This window comes from Molothrus aeneus, chromosome 1 (assembly GCF_037042795.1).
Source record: "Molothrus aeneus isolate 106 chromosome 1, BPBGC_Maene_1.0, whole genome shotgun sequence".
Classification (NCBI taxonomy): domain Eukaryota; kingdom Metazoa; phylum Chordata; class Aves; order Passeriformes; family Icteridae; genus Molothrus; species Molothrus aeneus.
In genome coordinates, this window is record NC_089646.1 from 121,314,934 (window position 1) to 121,335,203 (window position 20,270).

At 38.6% G+C, this 20,270-nt stretch overlaps 1 protein-coding gene across 4 annotated transcripts in view; it reads right to left on the reverse strand.

Moving 5' to 3' along the window:
• Positions 1–235: 235 nt before the first annotated feature.
• The window catches only part of JPH1 (junctophilin 1), an 84,173-nt gene continuing 64,138 nt past the window's right edge, over positions 236–20,270 (reverse strand). The window contains exons 4-6 of one of the 4 annotated variants that reach the window (XM_066564024.1): positions 11,980–12,641; positions 2,984–3,079; positions 236–1,128 (exon numbers count right to left, since the gene is read on the reverse strand). In XM_066564024.1, the coding sequence (XP_066420121.1) occupies positions 2,999–3,079; positions 11,980–12,641 (743 nt within the window). In that variant the 3' untranslated portion in view covers positions 236–1,128; positions 2,984–2,998. Of the gene's footprint in view, positions 2,878–2,983; positions 3,080–11,979; positions 12,642–20,270 lie in introns of all 4 variants that reach the window. The other 3 variants (XM_066564016.1, XM_066564000.1, XM_066564009.1) reach the window with 3 other exon arrangements.

The following is a 20,270-nucleotide window of genomic DNA, read 5'->3' on the forward strand; positions in this document are numbered from 1 at the left end:
TGTAAATATTGGCTCACAAACTTCATGTTAATTTTGAATCTGTGAAGATCCTGAGTAGTGAGGCCCAAAAAAATTAATTCCCCTACAAGAGCAGCTGTTAATGGACCTGTTACTCACAAATTAAAACAAAATTAATCAAACCATCTTGTAGTGGGAGGGTATTTAAGACACTACACTTATAAAGACACAAAATCCTATATTGGAAGATAAAAGAAGACACAAAGGGAAGCTTGACTTCTTTAGTTTTAATTTATTTTTAATTGTTTCCCAGAATCACTTTTGTTGAAAACAGTAACTCACAATTATATCAAAGGGACTAGAATTTCACCCATTTTCCTGCTTCACTCCTGTTTATTTGATTAGTTAGAAAAAATTGCTTCCAAAGAGTGAACAAAGTAATTCATAAACAGGAAAAAGTAGTCTGAAACTCTATTAATAACCAACTTATTTTTATTAGAGCAAATACAGTTGTGAAAACTGTACATTGTACATTTTGGGTCAAGAATTATAAATAGAGAAACTCATAGATAAAGAGTTCATTCTTTGACAGCAAGAAACTTTAAATAGACAAAATGACATTTTTAAGTACATTGGCAGGCTTCATTGTGCTGTCCAAAATGTAGTGTACAGTATAACAACCAATTATAAATAGCCTCTCATGTAAAATACAACTGTGCACATTTTAGAAAAATACCAACAATTTGTTTGAGCTTTGTTTTAAAAAAGCTTATAAATCATACATATTTATAAATGGTACTAACATGCTTACTTAAATTTATAAACATTTTTCATAAGCTTTGTTACCCATTATTTCCAGAGCATAAAGTATTTTAAATAAACATTTAATAGGAATTAAATATGTCAGTTACAAAATTACCTCTCCACGTAAGGAGACAGGGGGTGATTTAACAGTGGGATGGAACATTTCATCCATTAATTCAACGCTTACACAGTAACTTTTAAAATTTTGTTCTTATTTAAAAATTATTTTCCTAAATTTAAAACACAATTAAAACTTTGCTGTTTTATTTTATTTAAAAATAAATATACAAGTTTTATTTTCATTTGCTCTCTTTCTGCTTTCTTCTTTATCCACACTGGCCAAAACACAGGATTCTCAACATACTTCTGTAAAAAACACCACGGTGTTACTGCCCTGCTCGGAGCTGCTTCGCTGCACAACATTCAGTCCATACCTATGGTACTTTACTAGGCTGCATCAAAAAATAGCTAATGTATTTTGTAAGAATGTTGCCCATTAAAACATGCAAAAACTTAGAAAGTTTACAAACAGGTTCAAAAACTATACTGTATGAAAGATTCTCTAATAGAGATAAAATAAACTGTAATACAAGCCCTTTGCTTTTTGCAGCTTTAAATTAAAATGTTTGCTTGCCAAATGATCACACCACATATCTTCAATAAATAAGCATGCATTTCATTAAGATAGGGTACAATAATTACAGTATAATGGCACATAAAAAGAAACGTGATCACCTCGTTTGAACAAAGGGCTATGAAACTACTTAAGACAAACTTTCCAAATGAAAAATTTTGAGGCTTTTTTAATGCTGAGGTAAAATTATAAGTGGACTTTAAAGACACTGAAGGCATCAAATCGATAAACAGTCACTTAACATTTTTAAATGCTCTACCTGAATGTATTCAACACAAATCTAGCATTTTTAAAGTTATTATTTATTATGAGCATTAGCTAACTGTCATTGGCATTAATGTGCACCCAGACAAGACTTTATTTTAACTGCTGTCAAAATACCTCAGTGTTGCAACATAATAATTTAAATCACCAATTACCACAGCACCAAAATTAAGAAAAAAAGAAAAAAAAGTCAACATGCAAACCCTAAATCTCACCTTTCTTGGGTTATTTTGATATTCTATACCCTGTTTAGAATGTACTTCTACCAATGTAAGATTTTCTTTTTTTTTGATTATGAAAAATTTTGCTTGGTATTTGCATAAGTATTTGAGCATTTTAAGGAAGATAGCAGTATCTTTAAGTTTTGCAGTAATGGTGTATTATTTACTGAACCTTCATGCAAAATGACTCTTCAGGTTTAAGAGAATGAATTTAAGAATTTTATCCCTGGACTATGAAAATATATTTGATTTTAGGCTTCGGCTGCTAGGCAGAACTGGTAGCTTTCTCCAGGTTGGACTAAACACTACTTATGGCTATACATCAAATTTCATAAACAACAAATGAACAGAATCATGCACAGGCAAATGAAATTCGATCTCCCAGAACACTGCAGGAGATGTTAAAAGCAGCAGGTAATGGAATAAGACTGGTGACTGATGTTGCTAACTATTTCTTCTAATGAGATAGGAGTGAACGCTGGAATCACTTCCACAGCAACAGAATCCTCTGACCACATTCCTCTGGCAGTCGTTTTCCCATCTCCCCACTAAAAACATCAGACGGTAAAATAGTAAGGCAGCTGTTAACTTCCATCAACAAAAAGTGCAGCTCCGTACATTTCCACTTTAGTCACACTCTGCTGGAACAGATGGACAAGCCAACGCGCTTCACTGGCGGGGCTGCTTCAGCAGATTATTTTGTTTGTTTTCCAACATGGCTGCTTGCTTCAGCTTTCAGAGGACCCCAAAGCCACGAGCCACCAGCAGAGAAACTGATCTGGGCCCCTGGCTGAATTTTCCAAGTTTCATCTCTCTTGCGTCCCATCCTAATTCCAAGCCTCCTTCCCTGTGTCTGAGTATGACAGGTGCCATTTAAAAGGCTGATGACACAACTGCAGAGAACTGTGGGCTAACACCACTAGTTGTCATGACTTCACTGAAGGGTCAAAACAGTTACAATATTAAATAACTATGTTGAATCACATTCAGGCATAGCTAAAATTAAAGTGGGGAACGTTAAAAGTATGTGAAGAAATTAAATCTTTATTTTTTAAGGTGGGGTGGATACGGTGATTTAATATGAAAGTGAGACCTTTCTTACCTTTCCTAATTCCAATCAAGTTAGAAAATGGACAAAAAGAATGGCTAAACCAATATTCAACAGCATTACCAGGGCGATCATGACTGAGTTAGGGCCCTGAAAATAAAATAGAGATATTAGAATTAATGCAACCTCCCACATAGGCACAGCAATGAACAAGACCCGACTTCACAATTTCTATAGGTTTTGATCTTGGTCTGAAGGAAACAGACCCTGCTGCTGAAACACAGCCACCACCCTTGATATTCAGGTAAGATAAATATCACCTGTGTAAAAATGAGCTCGATAAATACAGGTGAGAGTACATTACTTCTCTGTTCCTAATCACACCGAGATTAGGCCACCCGACAAATACAACTGCATCAACAAATGAAAACAAATCCATCAACACAAAAAAAGGGGTCAGCTTAAAATAAAGCAAAACAAAGAATGTGAACTACTTTAGGAAAGCCAGAGTGCTACTCTTCATCCTTACAGAGGGTTCCTTTTTCAGTTCCAACCCATTTCAAAACAGATATAACAAAGATGCTTTAGAGAAAGAATACACTTCTTTGATAACCCAAATAGAAAAGAAAATTTACTTACCATTGCACTAACAAACCTGTTTCCATTACAGATTGTGGTGGTTTGACAGGAAATGTGTTTTTTGGGATGCTGTGTTTTTGGCCAATGGATATTCTGATTTTAATATTGGCATTTAACCTGGCCATTGGGACATGGACACGCCTCTGAGAACACGGGGTTAAAAGCAGAGCTCTCCCCTGGGAGGGTCCTCTTGGGTTTCCGGCGGGAAAGAGTTCGGGTCTCTCCCCCGGCCCAGCTGCTGGCTGGGCAGGGGGAGGGGAAAGCCATGTGGCCGGGAGAGGTAGGCCTGAGCCCGGGAGTAGAAGGGTGGAAGAGAGAGAGAGAGAGAGCGAGAGAGAGAGCGAGAGAGAGAGCGAGAGAGAGCGAGAGAGAGAGAGAGAGAGAGAGAGAGAGAGAGAGAGAGAGAGAGAGAGAGAGAGAGAGAGCGAGAGAGAGAGAGACCGGGAGCCACTGGGCAGCCCCCCCTGAGAGAGGGAGAGCCGCTGCCTGAGACTGTAACCTTGAAGCTTGATAAACATGGGCCTGTGCCGGCAGCACGGCTGGGACGGAGAAGAAGGGGGGGGTTCAGCCAGCCACTTGTAGGAGCTTTTAACCCCTTTTTGGAGAATGAGAACTTTACAGATCATTGACCTCTCCTAGAAGATAGAGTGGAAGATGAGGAAGGAAATGGGCCAGTGTGAGAGAGGTCTGGGCGAGTGAGAGATAGTAGAAGAATAGAGAAGAATCCTAGTGGGAAGAGATGATGGAGTGGCTTTTGCTGGACTCTTTTTGTACAGCCATGGACAGACCCATGTTCCTTGTGATACAGAGACTGCATTCTAGGGGGAGGCAATGGCCTCAGAACCAAGAGGGTTCAGTGTTGATGCCCCTCGGCCCCAGGGGGTGAAAAAATATGGGGGGGACAGGTGTCCCAAAGGAGAGATTGTGGGGACAGGTGTCCCAAAGGAGAGACTGTGCCTTTTTCGGATCGGGACAGAGCATCCTTAAAAGACAACCCTAGAAACAGTTCTGGTCCGTGTTCAGTGGTGAGAGCACTGGACATGAAAGGAAGAGGTCACGACGGCAGATGTACTCCGGGCGGTGCCACGAGTGACACAGAAACACACGAGGCTTCGACTGTGTTTCCAGGGGAAGCCCATGGTACAAGAAGGACTCCTCTCCTCTTCATGAACTGAGGATTGATTGTCTAAAAGGTGCTGCTGGACCGAGAGTTGGTGATTTGAGGAATAAATGTATTGTGTTGGAAATTTGGTGGGGGGAGGAGGAAATGCATTTGTGAGGTTTTCATTTTCCCTGTGTGTGTGTTCCTTTTTATCTGTAGTTGTAGAGTAGTTAATAAAGTTCTGGTTCTTTTTTCCCTAAGTAGGAGCCTGCTTTGCTTATTCCTGGTCACATCTCACAGCAGAAACCAGGGAGAAGGTATCTTCATGGGGGCACTGGCATTGTGCCAGTGTCAAACCATGACACAGATTAAAATGCATTTTGCGGCTGCAAAATTAAACTTGTATTGATCCACTTAGACACTTATCTTAAAGACTAATGCACTGAAGAACTGAAGAGTCAAAAAACTCCTTCCATTCCTAGCTAGAGCTAAAATTAGCTAGAAAGTTTAAATCATTACACCATTTTAGTATTTCTGTGAAGCCAGAGAATGGTTTTTAATTATTTTTAGCAATTTTGAATATTTTTTATTTTTTAAATGGATGCTTTCTAATGATCAGCTTGAAAATATGAGAACTTTTCAATTGTCTTCTGCCCTTAACATATTTGCCCTTAACATATCATATTTACTACAACATGATTTTACAAAGATTTTAATACTCTTTTTATTTTACAGTTGCACTGTAAGCAGAAATTTTTAATTTAGACAATACTTTCCTAAATCACAAATCATGAAGCCCATTAGAAAATCTGTGCAGAAAACTATCTTGTGAGCTACACAAGAATCACTTGAAGGTATATATTGAATGAGAAATGATTCAGTGTTTTCACTTTTCACATGAGGCATGCCTTGGAGAAGTTCATTATGCTTCATGACTACATATTGCTAACATCTATGTAATTTCTGGAATGCTAAGGTGTAAGAAATTACTATTAGTAATTTGCTGCAACAGTGTAAGTGGGAAGCTATGGAATAGTACTTGTGTCATTATTATATCACATGGTCTCCTGAAACAGTCTCATTGAACACCTTTAGTCAGAACACAGCTTTACACAGTGGTTTAGATGGCAGGCCAGATGTTGAGTAAGTCACAAAACACATTACGTCAGGTACTGCTTAAATCTCTGGTGAGCCTAAACCTCATCAGCATCTCTATCCCTAACAGCCATCAAGTTCCCTTTGCACCAACTCAGAGGTGTCTGTTCACATGCTGAGAAGCACATGTTCAAGTTCAGTGACTGAGATTATCAGAATGCCAATTAATTTATGCCATAGGGGTAATGGGATTGGCAGTAGCACCCACATTTTGCTTAATGGCGGAATGTTTAAAATATTCACTAGGAAATTGAAGACCAGGTTTAATGACACCTTAGTCCAAGTGATTTTGAATAACAAGCTCCCACTTACCAGTGGTGTGTTTCAACCATCAGGTCACAGAACAGAAGTGGAACCATGTTCCTTCCTTCTCAGTGGAAGTGACTCACCATGTGCCAAAGCATACGAGATGCTCAGGGGCAGAGAACAGCCATAAAATAAAGCACAGCTCCAGATATGGTTACCACAGCACTGTGAGCAGACTTGCTCTCTACAGAAGTGTGATTTCATTACACTATTCATTTCCACTAAGATGTCAGTTCAACATCTTTCTTTCTGGTGTTAGCACTGGAACAGGTTGCCCAGAGAAGCTGTGGTTGCCCCATGACTGGAAGGGCTGGATGGGGTTTTGAGCAACCTGGTCTAGTGGAAGGTGTCTCTGCCCATGGCACAGGGGTTGGAACCAGACAGTCTTTACATGTCCCTTCCAAGCCAAACACTCTATGGTTCCATAATCCTATGATTCTAATAGGGATTGCCCATGTGATTCAAATCAGGTCAATGGTTCCTTTATAGGCTGGAATCCCACCTAAAGATTTTACAGTTATACTGCTCCAGGAATTGCAAGGAACTGTGAAGATCGTTGCCAAGTACCATTAAAATTTTTCAGGTTTTGGCCATCTAGTACTTTGCATATTTGAAAATAACATCTATGAAAATCATATTGATTTATTGCAACTGAAAAAAAAATTGGAACCTATGGTGTCTTCAGAGGAGTCAAGCACTTGTTAATTACCTGAAATACATCATGGAACAGAATCCTGGTAGGTGCAAGACAGATTTTTGCTGATTGCCAAATTGGCACTGCAGCTCTAATGGCAGCTCAGTATCATTAGTGCACAGTCTCAGGTAATTAAGCTTGTTGGAGGGGAAAGTGACTTCTCTTTTGATGCATCTGTCAGCTAGGTTAGGTGTAACAATCTCACCACAATAAAATTAGAAAAATTAGGCTGAAAACCTCAGGGGCTATGCTCTGAATCAAGAATCATCTACAAAACAGAAGCAAGTGACAGCTTAAGAACTGGGCTGTTGAGTTCACATGAAGATCATAGAAAAATATGTTATCCCTTTATGATAATGAAATATTATAAAGATTATCTCTTTATACAAAGAAGTAAAGCTCATATTCTTTGACCTGCTATGTGCCTTAGGTTTCACCTTCTGATAACTATACCTTTCAGCCAAAAGCAGGATTTCCTGATACACTAAAACATGATCAAACAACATTTATGAAGCACACAGTTATTATGCAATGAACTACCACCTGTTTTGGAGACACCTTTGAAATAAGCATTTAATGCTTTAAGACAAATACTACAAGTAAGACTTTAGTGTCCCACAAGGGCTAAAAATAGCAAAAGCCAAAATTAGTTTGAACAGTCCTAGAGTGACTAGAACAGGTGCTGTTCTTACTAAAGAAGCTGTAGTAGAAAACCTTCAGTCCTGCTTGAATTTACCCTTTCAGCTTCTTGCAAGTCAGACATTTATGTAGTTCAAAGTACAACCATATGATTAGTTTTCATCTGGGGAAGAAAAAAAGTTATTTTCCTAAAATGTAGTTCCAGGAAATAAAAGACTAGGCTAGTAATTCCAATGCATTAGGAATGTTCATTAAATTTAGCCTAAAGTTCTTGCTCAGAGGTTTTTTTAGGATCAGGCAAATACTGATCTATTTTTCAAACATCATGGTATTTTCAGCCCTTACTAAATGGATGTTAGGTGAACGAAAAGATGAGAATCGAACAAAAAGATGGGAGTAGAATCACTGGGTAACATTCAGGTAAAAACCAGGCTAAACACTGTGTGTTTGAAAATCTTTGCTACCTGCCAAATGAAAAAAAAAAATTACAGTTTAGTAAAACACTTGAGCCCAGGCTTGTTACTTGTCCTATGGCAGCACATGGACACATATCAGACAAGAAAAAACGTGTATTCATGAATGTACGCTACAATGGTGTTTTGTGAAATTCAATCCTATTTTTCACTTAAATCCAAGAGAATCTCCAATCAGCTCATATTCAAAGTGGGACAACAGTGTATAAGCTGAAACTGGGGCTAGAAGCTGCTAATGAGCAGTCAGAAACAACAGTACTGGTTTGTGGTCAAGGGTCTCTGTGAACACTTCACACTGTGCTAAATTTAAGGTAATGTAAAGGAGCCTCATTCTCAGTGAAAGAGGGATGATTTATCTCTCAGAAATGACAGGTGACTTTGTCATAGTGCTTTATGCAGGATTTCACCTCGATAAAACTGTGACTCTTATGAGTTCCAGAATAATTTAAAACTTTGATTTTTGAATATCAGGGAATAAGTAAACAGAGAAACACACTTAAATGTGTGGCATGAGAAGTATGTGCTGATATTTTTAAAGTATAATGCCAGGAATGGGGATATCTAGAGAATCAAGACTGTTCCTATAACTAACTTATTGCACAGATGATACTCAAAGGCATTCTTGAGGATGTAACATTCACAAAAAGTATGAAACCTGAATTTGAAAACTAAAACAAGCTGCTACAAGCTTTGCTGCAAATAAAGTCATTTAAAGTTCTTAATCCAAATGAAAGCTGATGTTTCATTCAGATATGAGAAATGGCTTTGATTTAGACACAGAGAAGGAAGAATTGAAAATCTTCCCTTCTGTATCTGTGCTCTTAATGCATTATCATTGGAAACCTGGAAAAAGCATAGAACAATTTTATAGAGCACTTTCAGATAATCTAACAAAAGTGCTTGGTAAATGTTAATAGATTCATTTTTTTGCATTCCAAAACCATGTTTTATCATTCTCTTTTCATGAGAGTGAGAGTTCTTTTCTCTTTATATTCCTTAACAAATACATTTTAGAACTTTTATGGAGGATCTAAGGCAGACTTACTTTCAAAGCATAACAAAGTCGTATGTCAGAATGACTAAAAAGCAATTGCAGTTTCTTACTGAAATAAAATAATTCCCCAATGCAACTCTAGAATTCTGAAGTCTCTCAACATTCAGAAACATCTGAGATAAGGAGAAGTACATTAATTAGGAAGAGGGAAAAGGGATTTAAACTAGAAAAGATTAAGTTTAGATTAAATATTATGAAGAAATTCTTTACTGTGATGGTGGTGAAGCACTGGCACAGGTTGCCCAGAGGAGCTGTGGATGCCTCATCCCTGAAAATGTTCAAGACCAGGCTGGATGGGGTTCTGAACAACCTGGTCCAGTAGAATGTGTCCCTGCCCTTGGCAGAAGAGTTGTGAAGCTAGATGATCTTTCAAGGTCCCTTCCAACCCAAACTATTCTATGATTCCATGAATCTGGCTTCTCCTCAGTAACTGTGCTCTCTTAACTTATTCACTGCTTAATTCCAACACTGTTGAGCTCAGTCCAGGAGCACTGCAGAACAGGCTACTGTTTTTCTGAAGCTGAAAGGTGATGCTGAAAATTAGAAGTCTCTAGCAAAGTTAACAGTCATTCTGTACTGTTTCTCCCTCAGACTGCTGGGCCAGTAGGCCACTCTTTTTTGCTTTAATCAGTTTAGTATTTTTACTCTCAGCATTTTGAAGAAATAAGCATGTAGGAAATTTAGTCTATAAGGGCAAATTTACAAACACATATAGAAGACTAGAATCTTTGAAAAACACCCACATACATCTACATACATCTTAAGATACTGTTACAGTAAAAATGAATTCCTAAAATCTACCTTCCTTCCATACTGGAATGCTGGCAATGAGAATAATGCAGTTAGGATGCTATAAATGAAGTAGAGTGACCTAGAGTGGAGCACACAGATGCAACTGCAGTATCAGTGAACAAACAGTAGCTAATGCAAAATATCTCATCATTTTTACACCTTTTGTGATAACAGGCTGTAGGTTCATGGTCCTTATCCTGATTATTCTAGAAGGTAAATAAACTGCTGTTCAGATAGCTTACTTGTTAAGATGAAGCCACCCTCAGCTACAAAATATTATTTGGAATGAAGGAAAAATAAGGACTATTTCTAGTGACTTATTTTCACCAGAGCTAAAAAACAATTCCAATTCAGCTTAAAAATTGTAGATGCTCACTCAACATTTACAAGCCTGTCAGCTTTGTGTTACCCTACATAGGAGTAATATCTGTGAGATTTGAAAGGTTAAAGGGCTGATATCAGCTGTAATACAGATTTGCAGATTACAAAACCTCTGTGAACATTTACTTTGATCCGCACAAAACAGAATAAAAGCTTCAAGCAGAACTAGAGAATATCATCTTGGCAAAATGTTCATTATCAAACTACACAGTGATGGCTCCAAAACCCTGGCATCTGAAAACTGATGGCACATTTAATCAAGATCCTTAAAATCAACTTAAAACAAGACTTTTATCTGAATCTTTAGCTGTTGGATCTTCTGACACATTTGCTTGTTAGCCTGGGAAACTGTTTTATAAAACACACTTACAGATTTAGTACATCAGGGGTTTTTGTGCCTTGAATTTTTCGTTGTAAGATATGTTTTAATCATTCTTGCAGTTCTTTGTGTGACTTCACCTCAAGGTTTTTTTTGATTTTAAATCCCTGATTTACAGACACTATTTTATCCCAGAAGTGGTTGCACCTGTGCCAAAAGCAAATAGAACAGACTCCCATGTACTCTTGCTTAATCTTTTCTGTTGATAAATCTAAGGATTATATTAGCATCTCTGTACAACAACAGCAGACTGGGAGCTCATGTTCAGTTTCCTCTCTTGCTCCTGATCCACCAACCTTTTTCAGTTCTGATCCAACAGTGCCAGGCTCTAGAAATTGTCTTTCATATACAATATTATATTTTGCTGTGCTGCCATGGATAATTATATTTTCAGCCTTCTCAGCAGTTGATTTGTATGAGCTTGTATTTGCCTTCATTATAGACCACTCTCCTGGTCTCTGTGTCTTCTATAAACTTCATGGACAATACTCTCATGCCCTTTTGTATGTCATTTACAAGAATGTGATCAGAGTAACAGAATTAATGTAAGAATGACCTCACCAGAATAATATCAAACAACTGATGGTTTTCTAATTACTTTTTGAGAACCATCAGCCAGTTTAAAAAAATTCTTTTAATGTGACATTTAGCCTTTGCATTACTCCGTTTTCCTTGTCAGAACACATGACCATGTAAAAGCAAATCAAGTGACCTTCTTGATTGAGATGATGATTCTTTTCCCACACCTGAAGATGCCAAACTTGTTTGACAAGATCACTTCCAATTCATGTTGATGGGAAATTACTCTTCCTCTTTATTATCTAGATTTATTATTAATGAAGTCTGATGTCAATTATTCAAGTGTTTTGCATGCAATTGGTACTAGGCAATCTGGATCTCTTTAAATGGGTCATTCTGTTTATCCCATCAATAATGACACACTGTTTGTTCTGTAGAGTACCACCAAAAATGACTCAAAGAAACAATGCTTGTAAAAGAGAAACATTATGACTTTTACCTAGAACTCTTCATTCACTAAAGGCTAACTTTAGTATGCAAAACTAATGCTTTCCTGAGTTTCTCTTAGCCCAAAAATCACGGAAACATCATCAGAGATTCTGAATTTCATACCTGGCTTTTTCTTCTAACATGAAATAGAAATGCTATTAGTCATCGCTCCTGTTCTGCATAGCTATTAATAATTTTATTATTTGTAAATAATAATGAAATTAAGAGTCACACTGATCTGAAAGGGTATTTTAAGAACTCCTTTGCTCATTCCAGATTGGAATATTTCTTCCTCACTCCAGGTGAAGCATGTGTTAGCTAGCAGACTGTATCCAGATGAAGATTTGACAGTGCTTACTTAGATTGCAAAGCTCAGCACTTGGAAGCACAAGGGCAGTGAAAGTGAAAATGTTTCTTGTAGTACTTACCGAGCTGTTTCCTACTTCTTTCTCCATTGCTGAATGGGACTCATTATTAGCTGGGTTCTTTGGTGCAGCAAATTCTGGTTTCTTAATTTTTATGTCAGGCTTGTTTTCTTTGGCATCTGGCTTACCCCCAGATCTAGCAGGACTTGGCTTCTGAGAGGGTGGTATCCGTGCAAGTGTTGATGGTGAAGGGTTGGCATATTCATCTTCTTCCCTGAGCTCCTGTGGAAGCGCTGTTGGATTTGTTTTTACATAATAGCCATGGTAGTGACCATGCAGCTCCCCATTCTCTGTGCTGCTGGCATTGTGCTGGGCTGAGAACTTTGGCTGGTGTTTCCCAGCTGCTTCCTCCTTCACTGGTGCTTTTGAATATAAAGGCTTGTTAGTTGTGGGTGTTATATTCTCAGTTGCTAAAAGCTTTTTTTCTTGACTGAGTCTTGCTCCAGAAGTGGAGCTTTGCCTTTTCAGTTGTTTTGAAGGAGAAGTATCAGAAGAGAGAGGAGGACTATTTCTTGGGCTTGCTTCTGGGGTTCGAGGGGGTGTAGTACCTTTTCGATAAAAGTGAGGTGACTCTTTTGGGGAGGGTGGTTTTTCCTGACCTTTTTCTTCAGATTTTTCTTTTGCATCCATTCCTTCTTGAAATTTTTGTTTGATATAATCAGGGCCTGAAAAATAGTGTAACAGAAATACTAAGATCAAAACAAAGTTCACAATGAAACTATTGCACTGGGATGTACTGCCTTGCTAAAATGCAGGCAGGGGTATATGTTACCAACAGTTCATTGACATCCACAGTGATTTACTCCAAATTGCTCAGACACAGGAATTACTGTAGTTTTTTGGTAATTGCTGGAACTACTTACTAACTTGGCTCAGTCACTCTATATCTTCAGCTTTTAAAAGGGCCACAGTATGTAAACTGCTCTTGAGTGAAGTCTGAGTGACTGAAGATTGTCTAACCTTACATCACCTACCATTCCTTTTCTGAGAGGCAAGTTTTGAGGTATGTTTTGCTTAATTACCCCCACTGATTTAACTTCTCATGATCAGAGTACCTGTTTGATATGTAGATAGTTAACCATGAGAATGAAATGTCTCTTCTGTTCTTATAAGCTACAGGAAAAAGAGCTTCAATCACTTTTTTCCCCCTTTGGGTGAATGTCAGCTTGTCTTACATACACATGTAAGTGCCTTAAACTCTCAATGCTGGCTTTGTCTTCCAGAACCAATCACTCCCACATGAAGACCCAGGTTAACCACTCGAGTCACTAATACAATTCCTGCTTAGAAGGCAGGAATACAAATTCTTTTACATTCACCAGGAAAATACTCACAGAATAGCAAGTGTGAAGAACATCCTCTCCCCAAATTCTAGCTAAACACCCCCATGGAAGTTCATTACTAGGACTCATCAAAGTGCATGTCTGTACAGCTGTTAACATAAACAGAAACTGGCTGACATGCTCTGCTCCAAGTTTTGGTTCTCAGATTTAATTTTTTAATGGTAAGACCTCAGCAAACACTGCTGAAGAAACAAAATTGGGGTAAATCTGTATGCACTGTAGGCAATGTTTTCTGCTTTACATCCTAGAGGTCACATTTCAGATTTCAGGATCAGTTTCCCTAAAAAGTCAGAAGTTGGGGAGCTCTGTGATTGAAGAACTGCTGACAATCTTCCTGTATTTTCAACAATGGCTTCTGAAAAATGCATTGCAACTTGTTTCCTCACTTCTGTCTTTGCTAGCACCACAACTTTCCTTTGATTTCTTTACCCTTCTCTAAGTGAGCCTTATCTGTGCTTTAAGTCATAGAGAAATTCTGTGCCCAGAGAAGAATGTCTGCACACATTTTTCTGCTTTTGAGTTTAGAGGAGGCTCTAACTGTGCTAGGCAGATACAGTGTTTTTACAGATGCCAGAAGCATATGCATATCTACGCAGTGCGAAGATGAGAGGAAGGAAGAGCAGCATGAAGCCTTTGGAAGTTACTGAGTCATCTGGTAAGTAAGCATTGCTGAGAAGAAGAATTACTCGGCATGCAAGGTCTTTTGAGCAGGAAACATTTTTGCCATATCTGAAAACCAGGGGTGGAAACAGGCAGCTGTTAAGAAAGAAGGCTAGACACAGACAAGCCAGGATTTGTTCTCAAATGACATTTGAGGAGGAAGTTTTGAGGAGTTAAGCCTGCACAGAGAGAGAGAACTAGAGGCTTGATTCACAGCTTTTTATAATCTTCCTGGTAAAAGGGAAAGCCAGCACAACACAAATTAAGAGTTTCCATATATAAAGTTACAGGTATGATCGCCATTCAAAAAATTCTCCATCGTGTCAGGGATTTCCTTCCATCTTTGCTGAGATACATAAGGTAATGCTGAAGGGTTTAACATGCATAAACTTTATTTTTTATATCTTTTCACATTGGATATAATTAGGGGTGTAAAGAAAAAAGGATACCTAAAAGAGCTCTGACTAATCTTTAAGCCCAAGCCACAGAGCTGTCAAATTGCAATGATTATTCATTATGGACAGACCATATTCACATTAGCTTGCTCTTTATGACTGCTGTGGCTAAAGCATCTAATTGGAACACCATCTCTTAAGTCCTACAATGCTGCCTAAAGTCTAAAAATTCACATACTGTGACAGCTCTGCACTGCCTCATTTATGTAAAGACTTGACTTTTACTAATATCTGACAGCACTTCACAAACTGAAGACACTTTCATAAGGAAAACATCAGAAAATGACATCAGAAATTACTTCAGAAATGTCATTCCTCTCCACCCCTTCCTGCAACCAACTAAAAGCCTCCCAAAGTTGGCCAGAGAAAATCCCTCTCATCAAGAGACCTCCAAGCTATTGGAATTTTTGAAAACAGAAGGGAACCCATGGTCTCAGCTGCCCTTGTCTCACCAAGAGACTGGTGGAGTGAAGAGTAAAAAACTTAAAAGCAAAATAAAAATATAATCTGGAGCTTCCCAAAGAAGTTAAGTTTCAACAGGCTAACAATGCCACACTTTCACTGGGTATTTGGAAATATTTGATGCTATCTGACACTGAGCTCCACCAGAGAATGCTGCATCCAGGTAACATCTGAGGGTGTCTGACCAGACGTTCAGCCATTGCCTTAACACAGCACAGCAGCCCTCCCTCCCACCCCCAGAACATCACATATGGATATTAGAGATACATCCCTTGCCTCCAGTCTTGTCAGGCAAGTCTTTCCAACACTGAAATTCTTGGCCCTTTGCTGAAGTTCCCTTTGGAGATTGTCCAAATCCTTTTTAAACATCTGTTCACTGTATCCAATACAATTGGATTGTGCACCTGTCCCAACCACTGACTCCAAGCAGCAAGAACTCAGCTCCCACTCCTTCCAAGAACTAAGAGCTGCCAGGATTTAACCTGTCCCCTTTGTTAAAGACATGACTCTACAGACATGGGTAAGGGAGTCCTTCATCATAAGAGCAATCTACAGCACAAGTTTAAAGAACCAAGGGCCAAGAGTCACATCCTTTCGGGTAACATTTCTTAGCTGGCTGATCTTAATGAGGAAGAGAATAGAATTTGAGGGCAAAGTGGCATTATCTGACCAGGAAATAAACACGGCACTCTGGTTCTTCAGTCTGCAGTTCAAGCAAGCAGTAGATCTAGATATGATACATCTGAATGCCTAAGGAGAACCTGGTCTGGAATGTAGAACCAAGAAGTGTTATCTAACCAAGGTAAGATGAACTTGTGTGTTTTCTCATGGTGACATGCTGGCTGTGCTACCATTGGATCAAAACTGATGCTCCTTTACTCAGTCAAGGTCAGCCACAGGGTGGTTTTGGCTCACACACCTGTTGTGATGCCAGCAACTGGATGGCACCACTGAAGTGTGAGTTAGCCAGTACTTGGGGAGAATAGCCTCTGAAAGCCAAAGGACTGTGTGGATGTGTGCACAGAATCTCACACAGCCTGATGGTCAGCTTGAACAGCATTTCAGTGATGGCTGTGGGGTGAGGGAAGCTTTGCTTTGGTTGAAGATGCACTCATGGTTGCTCTAAATCTAGGATTTCTTGTGAATTTCTTATGTAATATGTCCTTCCTCCTGGAAGGGCTCCAGTAAGTGATGTGACAGCACGGCCAGCCCTGTAAATGAGAAGAGAAGGATGCCCTGGTTCTGCCACAGCATTTTTAAGGAGGTGACAGCCACATGCTTTCCCCCATGGCCTAGTGAGGCACACGTATTGGCAGCATAGGGCTGTGGCAGGATTGTGGCTCAAGGAGCATCTGAAAATGTCATCTTGCAGGACACTGTAAATGCAGCCACTGCTTCCCAAGAAGGCTGAGAAGAGACCTTGTGCCTCATCAGATCAGAATGAAAGCCGAAGCTTGAGAGGGATGGTAGAACACATCTAAGATAGTGAGGGAAAAGGCACACATGAAATTGCATCAGTGATTTTTTAAATATCTTACCATGCTTACCAATTCAGGAAAAATAAGCATTTCATATTGCATTTTTTTTTATCAACTGAAAGCAAAAGAAGACTGTAATGCCACTAATGCAGGCTCCGGAACATTCTTTTAAGAATATAATATTTAAAGTACTATTGATGCTGAGTGATGTGATTCAATTTCAAGGTATGTTGGAAGTACTTATTAGATAAACATATGCTTATTTCTGGTACATGTATATAACCTATCTTTAGTGCCACATAGAGAGTTAACAAATAGGGCTATAAAGAGTAATCCAAATAAGAAACAATACTATAATTTCATCATTATGAGAAAATTCATGTTGTGCTTATAGATAAATTCCAAATGTGAAGCACATAACTCACCTCCTAATTTTGTTCACATGTATGAACTGTTAGTGGAAGGATGCTCCATTTTCACTGTAATGTTTAACAACTGTCTGTGGGGTAATGGTGACACCATCAAAGTTACTTGCTCAACCAGAACACTGCAGTCTATATGCAAACCTTCCAAGATTAGAGGCCTCTTTTTACTGAACTACTCAACACTTGTACAAAAAAAGAAGAGAATTCCTGATCTGAAAAGTTCACAGTCTAGAAGTACAAAACTAAAGCTTATACCAATAGCCCATTTTAGTGAAGGGGAAGCTAACCCAACAGGAAATAATGACCCAAAGCACATGTTTCATCTGAATAACCTTTCTGAATTTAGTGCTCAGCTGTGAATAAAGTACCAACATGCTTAAAGCTTTTCTAAATCTTTGACAAACTTAAAGGTGCTGAGAAAGCCTTTGTCAAAACTAGGAATGGAGTGTAAGTCTCCTGAGTAAAGAAAACTCCACCCAGCACTTTGGCCATAAGTTTGTTGCCTACCACAAATGTCTTCTTGCTGAAAAAGCTGAGAGCTGATCTACCAAATCAACATTCAAAGAGAGAAGGAAATAATAAATGACAAATAAGTTTCTTACTGCAGATTATACCGTAATACAAATCCAGAGCATGAGATGGTTGAAGCAAAAGCTTAAGACTTTTGTATTTAAAGGAACTGTACTAAAAAAAGAAAGTGTATACTTTAGTGTTGGCACTGCAGGTTGATAGATACTGTTCATGAAATAAGCCAGTGAAAACAATTTGGTTTATCTTCTGATGTTTTTGATGGTTTTCTAATATGCCACTGTCAGCAACAATAGGCATGCTCTCACAGTAACACTGCTTTGCTATTCTGATGAACTTAATAAAACTGTGAAAAGCCAAGTGATCAATCAGAGGATCAATTAATATAGGACCTTTCTTCCTTATGTTAGGCTTTCTAAGGATAGGACATCCAGTATAAAAGAATTCCTCAGGATGGTAAATGTAGGTGAAGAAATATAAATAATCAATTATCAATCTCTTAAAATAAATGATTCAGTGAGTCATTATGGAAGTGCAAATAACTATATTCAGTAAATTTTAGAAATATAGGGTTTATTATTATTTCTTCATTGGGGAGATATGAAAGGAGGGAGAAGAACTATAATTAATATCATTAGTACTTCCTCTGTTTTGTTCTTAATTTTCTGGTGGTTATACTGGTAACAGGGAACAAAAAAACCCCTGCTAAGTGCTAGGCTGCTGGCTTGAATTCAGCCCAACTGAATGGAGGGCTGGGCAATGCCATGTGCAAAATGTGTTGATGAATTCACTGCAGCAGAGATATGGTTATGTTTTTAGTAATGTTTGATAGACTGAACTGGGACTGAATAGGTCTGGAAATTAAAAATTATTGCCAGAGAAATGAAAGGATTTAAGGCAAGGTGCTTAAAGAGCAAGAGGGCTCTGAGAGAACAGCTCTGCTTGACTTAGGTATGAGTAGAATAGAACAGGACATTTCAGTCGAAAGGGACTTAGAACAATCATCTTGTCCAAGTCACTGACTAATTCAGAGCTGAGCAAAAGTTAAAGCCTGTTACTAAGGGCATTGTCCAAATACCTCTAGAACACTGACAATCCTGAGGCATCAATCACCTCTCTAGAAAAGCCTGTTCCAGTGTTTGACCACCCTCCTCGTAGAGAAAGTCTTCCTAATGGTATTTTAAGAGGTTCTCACTCCAGGTGTGTGCAGTACCCTTCTGATGGATGCAGTGATCCAGCAGTAGGGCATGGAATAGTGCAGCTCCACCATGGCTGGGTCAATGTGCAGCAACATAAGAATGGTCTTACTCCTAGTGATGCATGGATAAGTTTTTTAAGAATTCCTTAATTCAAAAACACATAGGCAGGCCTGGCTGCCCTGTTTCAGCTGCATCTGAAGTTGGATATGCCACCTGGAATAATGCTTTTCTTTAACTGTACTTGAGAACGCTTTAGAGAATAAAAAACCACATTAGCTAAGGCTTAAAAATAAAGCATGTCACAAAAGAGAAAAAAAAAATTGGAATGGAAGGGATTGTTGACACTGTCTTGTGAAATGCAGAAGAAACCAAACTCTGGATGGCTGATTTAACTTTTAGCCTCTGATGGCAACTGCATTTTGGTGAGGTATGACCAGCATTTTAAATGCTATTAAGCAGCTTCCCTAGCTAAGGACAAATAAAAAATCTTTCCTGAATCAATTTTAAAACTCCATTTGGCTGCCTTAAAATTCTTTTTTTTTTTTTCCCCCCTGGACTTAATATACCAGCATGGAAGTATCATGGTGGCCTAGGAAAGCAAACTACTACAATGCAAACAAGAGGGAGAGAAGTCCATTTTTTTTCACAATCCAAAAATTACTCCAAAATATAATGTTTATTATTTAGGATATTTCTTAATTCACTCTTAATTGCAAATCCGCATTTCCTACTCCTCCCTCTTTGAAGATACCTTCCCTTTGCCGAAGTTTTCTCCAGCTTACACTTTCAGGGCTTCTCATTCTGTTGCTAGCATTGCTGCTTCCTTTAGCAGTATTCCTGGTGGTCTTCCTTGTCATGCTGGACTAGAGGCAAGACTGCAGCTAGCATGTGCCCACAGCTACTCACTAAATCCATGAGCATCATGGAGATTGATGCCTACATGTGTTTAGTTTATGGAATTGTTCTGATTTGATCTGGCAGCCTGCTGTCTTTGAAACCATGAGCTACCAACATGACTGAAACATATGACAAAGAGATAGAATATAAGGTGATATTTTACTATTGCCACAACCTGACAAAGCCACATCATCATCCAGCAATGTAAAAGTCAGAATATCTTCCCAAGGAGTCCTAGTCCACCTAGGACTAACTTTAAAAGCTAGCATCACTGAATACAAGCAGGGTTCAAAGCAAATGGAAATGCAAATTTTCCTTCTTGCTAAGTAAAGATAAGGACCTACAGAAAGTATTTGCTGGTAGAAATTGCTTATTAAGTATCTTGTTCAGAAGAACCCAAACCACAAAATTCTTGCACATCAAGGTTGCTACTTTATACCTGCTCAGGGAACAGTTTTGTGCAGTATCCCGAACAACTTCTGCATAGTTTTGCTAGAATATCTATCTACCATATTTAAAATATCTGCCAATGCTTTATTTTCCTGACTGTGACATCAGTGAAAATGACACAGCCTTCTCAAAACCCCCACCAAATGCTTCCTGACATGGACTAGACGGAGATCAAAAGCCTTGAGTTACTTATTTACTAGCCCCACGTACAGAGAGACACACACACACAGACTTTGGCCAAACCCAAGTTTTTATGCCTCTGTGTTTACTCTGCTGTGATATTTACACAGCACAATACAGTTCTTGGTGTGACCTGACTACTTTACTGCCAGTGTCTCTGCATTTTGCACAGGTATTTGTTGAAAAGCATATGACACCATGTTATCTCACAATGCTT